We start from the raw sequence: 8,116 nt of genomic DNA on the forward strand, positions 1-8,116 counted from the left end.
AGTCTGCTTACCATGTTGTCAAATATTCTTATAAAAGAGGTGAAATGCTGACAACAAAATCACACAATCACAGAATTTGAAAGGAGGAAGGGACCATAGGGAGATGTAGTTCAAGTCATACAAGAAACAAATCTCCACTAAAAACAAAACTGACAAGTGATCTTTTAGTCATTGCTTGAAGAATTCCAAAAAGAACCAATCCAGCACTTCTTAAGGCAGTCTATTCTATGTTGGACAGCTCTCATTATTGTGATATAATTCCTGACCATAAGTCTAAATTGTCTTCTTTGTGATTTCTACCCATTACTCCTCATTTGACCCTGTGAGGCCAAACAGAACAAATCTGATTCTTCCTGCACATGAAAACCCTTCAAATACTTGAAGATAGTCATCGTGTCTACTTCCTGCCCTCTCTGAATCTTTTCTTCTCCAAGATAAATATCCTAAATTCCTTTAACTTACCTTCATATGACAGAGACCCTGGGCTCTTCACTATCCTCATTTCTCCTCTCACTTTATATTATGTTATATTAAATTATGTTATGTTATGTTATGTTATGTTATATTATATCATATTATATTATATTATATCTCATATTCTCGTTATTCCTCTCAGATGCTCTCTAGCTTATTAATATATTTTAAAAACTGTGACCTTTAGAACTTAATACAATACATACTAGCCTCAGCTCATTATGAAGCTTTCTATTCCTGATGTTATTTTGAAAGAACCATGCCATGGTATTATATTTATCAAATGAGATAGTACATTTAATGTGCTTTGTATAACCTAAGGCTTTATATAAATTTAGTTATCATTATTATTTATTCTCTATTATCTTTCATCTCTTGTTCCATCTTTGTATATATTTTTGAAAAATATATGTTGATTAGTGAGATTATACATACATACATACATACATACATATGTGTGTGTATATTTTACACACACACGTGCCCATATCAGTCTGTTCATGTGAATGCCATTTTCTCTGGCTGTCCCTCATGCCTGGAATACTCTCACTCCTCATTTTTGCCTACTGCCTTTCCTGACTTCCTGTAAGTCCTAACTAAAATTCCATTTTCTACAGGAAGTCTTTTCCATTCTCCTTTAATTATTGCTTAATATTGTGTATGGATCTTGTTTGTAATATTTGCTTGTTGTCTCTGCTGTTAAATTTTCAGCTCCTTGAGGGCAAGGACTATTTTTTATCTTTTTTTTTTTTGTATACCCAGAGTTTAGTACAGTACTTGACATATAGTAGGTAGTTATAACATGTTTATTGACTTACTGAATCCTAATTGGGATTATTTTCCTCTGTATCTTCAGAATTTCTTTCTTAACATTTTTCTTTGCCTCTAGGGTTAACTTCTCTGATGGCATTTTTTAGTCCATGGGATCCTACTATTCTTTATTCTAAACCTTTTGAAATCTGCTTTTGTAAAATCTAACATGCAATTTCTGACTGACTTTATTTGTAGCAAACTCTGGAAAGAAGTTTTCTCTTCCATCAAAGGATTACAATATTTTGTTTCCAACATAATTTCTCCCTATTTATGAGAATTAAATCCAGAAAATAATTTTCCCTTGTTGGTTCTTCCACTTTTTGAAAGATGAAATCATCACTAAGACAAATCAAGAATTCATTAGCTTCTCTGTTTTTGATGCAGAGAAACTTTCATTGTCTATACAACTGAAATGCTCTATCACTATTATCCTCTTTCTGTCCAAGTTTTCTGTAGTCTGCTCCAATGACTCTCTAATCTGTTCTCCACTGAATACCATTCCTAAACTTTCCACCATTTTTACTCCTTCTGATTCTTGTGTCATGGGTTTTATCCTACCAAGTTCTTAGTGGAGATAAACCTATCTATCGATGTATCTATTTATCTATCTTCTCTCTATATCTATATGTGCGTGCATGTATATACATGCATACATACATACATACAAATATGTGTGTTTAAATTTGCCTGCTCAAATTTGGACAATTCAATATGGATGTTTGAGGCCACACATTTTTCCTACTGTACATTGTCTTTGTTGTAATTCTCTAGTGTCTAACTTGGGTGCTATACATAGGGAGTTATCTTCCTCTTCCATCCTTTATCATTTGAAGCCATTTTAATCGGATTTATAGGAGTCTTGGCAAATCAATTCTTACCAGTCTTTATTAGGTATACTCTATTGCTGGCCAGGATTTTTTCATCCCTATACTTTAAGTTATCATCCAAATTACATTCTCAGAAATCAATTAGTCAATAAACAATTATTAAATACCTACTATGTGCCAGATACTGAACTAAACACTGGCAATACAAAAAATGAAATACAGTCTCAATTCAGGAGGTAGAGAAGAGGAGGGGAACATTCCAAGTATAGGGGCGAATTCCAAGACAAGTCATGAGGTGGAGTTTCTTGTTGGAAGAACAGCTAGTTACTGTATCACAGAGTTGAAGGAAGTCAGTAAGGTGTTAGAATCCTAGAGATGATGGGCCCAGGTTATGAAATGTTTTGAATACCACATAGAAGATTTTAGATTCTATCCTGCAGGTGATAGGGAGCCACTGAAGTTTATTATTGAGAGGGGAGACATGGTGAGATGTGTGATTTAAGAACATCCTTTTGGCTGCTGAGTGGAGAACGGATTTGAGTTGGAAAGACTTGAGTTGGGAGAACAACCTGCAGCCTATTGTAATAGTCCAAGATGTGACAATTCACTAGGGTTCACATATAAACATCATTAATTATTTTTAAAGGCTGAAATTATCAGGATTTTGGAGTGGAAAAATATAACACACAGGAGAAAGAGAAGGGAAAAGATAGTTGAATAGTTAGAGAAAAAATCCTTGAGTTTTTCCTGAAGAGGAAGGGAGAAATTCTCAGAGGAAGTAGAAGCTGCTTGTGGTCCAAACAGTAATAATGCAGAGCTGCAGAAGCAAACAAAAAGGATCAAAGGTGTCTAGTGATGACGAGGGCCTGTAGCAGAATGGTGGCAGTGTCAGAGAAAAGAAGGTTATAATGAAGGTGCATGAGAGATGTTATAATGGTAAGAATTGACAGACCTTGGCAACATATTGGATATGGGAGAATGAGAGAGAATGAGGAGATAAGGATCACACCTGTGTTGTAAGCTGGCGAAACAGCTTAGGCAAATCTTTATTTCTCAAATTGATTGTTGTCTTCTCTAAACTTTATTTTCAGTAGGAAGGAGTGAGGAAAACAGCCTGTCTAAATGGACCCAAGATTCTTGTCCAAGATTTTCTACTGAAGTATCATTTGTGCCCACATGAATCATTAGAACTAGCTAGTTGTCTTCATGTTCATAAGTCTTAGGAAATTCTTTGCTCTGTCTTGGATAAAAGCAAACTTTTCTATTGCTTGTATCAGACCAAAATAGCTATCTCAATATTTGTGAGGATGAATCAACGACTACTACTAAACACCTTTGATCCTTTCTGTTTGCTTCTGCAGCTCTGCATTATTATTGCTTGGACCACAAGCAGCTTCTGCTCCCTCTGAGAATTTCTCCCTTCCTCTTCAGGAAAAACTCTAGTATTTCTCTCTAACTATTCAACTATCTTTTCCCTTCTCTTTCTCCTGTGTGTTATATTTTTTTCCACTCCAAAATCCTGATAATTTCAGCCTTAAAAATAATTAATGATGTTTATATGTGAACCCTACTGAATTGTCACATCTCAGTAACTTCGCATCCCTATCCCCTGCAGGATAGAATCTGAAACCTTCTATGTGGTATTCAAAACATTTCTGTGGGGATCAAAAACTGAATAGCCACGCTGGACCTTTTCTTTGGACTGGCACAAAGTACCCTCTTAATTTACCAGTTTTCACCCCTTACCAATCTCCTTTATCAATTTTAGTTTGCTCTTTAATGTTCCATTTACCATATATTATTTAGCTTATTTTGTATTGCCATCTACCTTTTCTTACTCCTTTCTTCATCTTGCATGTCAGGTTTTGAGGTAATTTGTAATTTACTTTTCAAAAGCATTGGCCATGATTATTCTAAGCCAGTCTTTTTGTCTATTCCATAGATAGATGGAGCCACAGAATCACAGAACTAGAGTTGGAAGACCTCAAATACAACCTGTCCAAGGTCCCCATAAATGATCATACAACTTCCTGAAAACGAACTCTGTCAGGAATCTCATTATATGCTAAAACAAACATTTTACTTTGAAAAAGTTTTAATTCCTAGGAATTTTTTCCCTTTATGCTCCTTTCAGCTATGGAGAAAGTTAATCACACTGTAACTGAATTCATTCTGATGGGTTTTACCACAGACCCTGTGATGCAGGCGCTCCTTTTTGTGCTGTTCCTTCTAATGTATTGCATAACTGTGATGGGAAATATTACTCTGATTACATTAATTTGTACAGACTCCCGGCTCTACACAGCTATGTATTTCTTCATTGGGAATCTGTCTTTTCTGGATCTCTGGTATTCCACTGTTTATACCCCTAAAATCATGTTGACATGTATCTCAGAGGACAAGAGTATTTCCTTTACTGGTTGTCTAGCTCAGTTCTTCTTCTCAGCTGGGCTAGCATGCAGTGAATGTTACCTGCTGGCCACCATGGCATATGACCGCTATATGGCCATCTCCAAGCCACTGCTCTACACACAGGCTATGTCCCCAAGATTATCTTCCTATCTTGTAGCAGCTTCTTATGCTGGAGGCTTCACTAGCTCCATTATCCTTACAAGCGAAACATTCACCCTGACTTTCTGTGGGGATAATGTTATTGATGACTTCTTTTGTGACCTGCTCCCCTTGGTGAAGCTGGCATGTGATGTGAGGGATAGTTACCAGGCTGTGCTCTATTTCCTCCTGGCCATCAATGTCATCACTCCCACTTCACTCATCCTGGCCTCCTACCTCTTCATCATTGCTGCTATTTTGAGGATTCGCTCTACCCAGGGCAGACTTAAAGCCTTCTCCACTTGTGCCTCCCACCTGACAGCTGTGACCCTGTACTATGGTTCTATTCTCTTTGTTTATTCCCGTCCTAGTACTAGCTACTCTCTGGAGAGGGATAAGATTGTGTCTGTGTTCTGCACTGTGGCAATGCCTATGCTGAACCCAATGATCTATAGCTTCAGGAACAAAGATGTCAAAGACGCCTTGAAGAAAATGCAACATCTAATATGAGTTTCCTAAATAGGAGTTTTAATGGAGAAAAGGAAGAAAAGTTGTATATGTATTCTTCATTACAGCGTTCTCTTCAGAAAATAAAAAAAATTAAAAAATCATTTTGAGGGTAGATAAATCATTTTATATCTCTAGTTTTAAAACTATATATTGTATTGATGTATCTGTTTGAGTGCATTTATTTATCTTAAAATAAAAGGATGCTCACTTATGCCTTCTTTCTCAATTATGGTCTTCACTATTTCAAAGCAGGAAGGACCTAAATTATTTTCTATTGACATCAATTCATTTAATAATAATAATAATAAATTCATCTCTTTTATATTTACACTAGCTATTCCCTAACTTGGAGTCAGGGAGTTCTGAGTGCACATTAGGCTTCAGATACTTACTACCTGTGTGACCCTGAGCAAATCACTTAAAAATCTGCTTGCCTCAGTTTCCTCAACCATAAAATGTGGATGATAAAACCACCTACCTCACAGGTTATTTCTGAGAACTGAATGAGATAATATTTCTATAAATTGTCTGGCACATAATAAGTGCTTCATAAATGCTTATTCCATTCCATTCCTATCTTTCTATGAACTGGGCATATAATGACAAAAAGGAGCTAGTCCTGGTTTATAATGAAGTCATATCTTATGAGGAGAGATTTTGCTATAACACAATATTAACATCTATCTCACAGGGTTGTTGTGAGAAAGCCGCAGTCAAGAGCCACAGTAAGGATAGCAGAAGATTTAGTGGCTTCCATATTAACGGAATGGAGGCTTTGGAATATGAAAATCCACAACACAAAAGAGGATTATAACCAAGAATAACCTATCCCACAAAATTGAGTACAATCCTTCGGGGGGAAAATGGATATTTAATGAAATAGAGAAATTTGAAGCACTCCTGATGAAGAAAGTAGAGCTGAATAAAAAATTTGACCAGAATAAAAAGATCAGGATTGAATGAAAATTCAAACACAAGATTCAAGAGAAGCATAAAAAGGTAAAAATGAAAGAGTAACCTAAACTATTTACATTCCTATATCAGAAAATGATACATGTGACTCCTAAGAACTTTATAATTATTAGGGTTATTAAAAGGAGTTTACACAGAAAGAGGGGATGGAGTTAATTATGTTGGAATGATGTCCAATGAAAATGAAGGGGTAAAAAAAGAGGGATGCACTGGGAGAAGGGCGAAGTGAATGGTAGAATGGAGAAATTTTTCTTACAAAAAGAAGTACATAAGGAAGGGCTTTTGCAGTGCAGAAGCAAATGGTGGTGGAGGTGGTAGGCAATGCTTGAACCTCATTCTTATCAGAATTAGTTCAAAGAGGGAAGAATATATATACACATTGTTGTGTATAGAAAATGTAACTTGCACAATAAGGAAATAGGAGGGGAAGGGGATAAGAAGAAGGGAGGAGGATGATAAAAGGGAGGACAGATTAAGAGGACATAGTGGTTAGATGCAAAATAGGTCTTTGAGGAAGGGGGAGAGAGAGAGAGAGAGAGAGAGAGAGAGAGAGAGAGAGAGAGAGAGAGAGAGAGAGAGAGAGAGAGAGAGAAGAATAAAAAGAAAATGGAATGGTGGGAAATACATTGCTGACTATCTTAACTGTGAATGTGAAGGGGATGAACTCACCCATAAAACAGAAAGCACATAGCAGAACAGTTTAGAAACTAGAATTCATTTACAAATGACACACTTTAAATAGAAAGACATATACACAGAGTTAAAATAAAAGCTTGGAACAGAATCTCATAAGTTTCATTGGAACTAAAAATAAGGCAGGAGAAGTAATTATGATCTTAGACAAAGCAAAAGCAAAATAGGCTGAACTAAAAGGGATAATCAGGGAAAAGACATGTCAAATGGTATCATAGACAATAAAGCAATATCAAAAATGTTTTATAGCAAGTTTCTCTGTTAAAGGCCTTATTTCTCAAATGTATACTGAGCATACAACTAAGTCAAATTTATAAAAATAAGAGCCTTTCTTCAATTGATAAATGCTCAAAGGATATAAACAGGCAGATTTCAGAAGAAATCAAAGCTATCTATGGTCATATAAAAATGTTGTAAATTACCATTGATTAAAGAAATGCAAATTAAAACAACTCTGAGATGACAACTCACACCCATCAGAAATGATGAATAAAACAGGTGACAACAGAAAAAAATAGGTAAACTAATGAACTATTGGAGTAGTGAACTGGTTCAACAATTCTGGAGAAAAATTTGGAACTAGGCCCAGAGGGATATAAAACTGTGCATACCCTTTGATCCAGCAATATCACCAGTAGGTCTGTATCCAAAGAGATCAAAGAAAAAGGAAAAGGACCTATGTGTACAAAATATTTATGGCAGTTCTTTTTGTGGTAAAAAAGAATTGAAAATCAAGTGAATGCTCTGCAATTGTGAAATGATTGAACAAGCTGTGACATAAGATTTGGTGCCAAGTTGTGTCCTGGAGTACTATCAAGCTGTGGGAAATGAGAAGGGGGTTGGTTTCACATAATGATACAAAGTGAAGTGAGAAGAACCAGGAAATCATTGTGGACAGTACCAGCAATGTTGCAATGGTGATCAACGGTTAAAGACTTGGCTACTTTGATCAATACAAAGATCCAAGAAAATTCCAAAGCACTGTTGATGAAAAAATGCTATCCACCCCCAGAGAGAGAACTGATGAACTCTGAGTGCAAATTGAAGTATAATATTTTCACTTTATTTTTTTAATTTTTTTGAAAACATGGTTAATATGGAAATGTTTTTGCATGATTTCACTTGTATAATTTATATCATATTGCTTGCCTTCTCAGTAGGTGGGGATGGAGGTGAATGAGAGGGAGAGATTTTGGAACTCAAAAATTAAAAAGGAAAGAATATCAAAAACACGTAATAAAGGACAGCTAGGTGGCACATTGGACAGTGCACCAGCC

General features: G+C 35.8%; 1 protein-coding gene across 1 annotated transcript; it reads left to right on the forward strand.

The window, feature by feature from the left end:
- Window positions 1-4,250: 4,250 nt before the first annotated feature.
- LOC114040511 (olfactory receptor 1013-like) lies at window positions 4,251-5,174 on the forward strand. The gene has a single exon (XM_027858644.1). The coding sequence runs from the start codon at window positions 4,251-4,253 to the stop codon at window positions 5,172-5,174; it is 924 nt and encodes a 307-aa protein (XP_027714445.1).
- Window positions 5,175-8,116: the final 2,942 nt, after the last annotated feature.

This window comes from Vombatus ursinus, unplaced genomic scaffold (assembly GCF_900497805.2).
Source record: "Vombatus ursinus unplaced genomic scaffold, bare-nosed wombat genome assembly UNPS02013282.1, whole genome shotgun sequence".
In the NCBI taxonomy this organism is placed as follows: Eukaryota; Metazoa; Chordata; class Mammalia; order Diprotodontia; family Vombatidae; genus Vombatus; species Vombatus ursinus.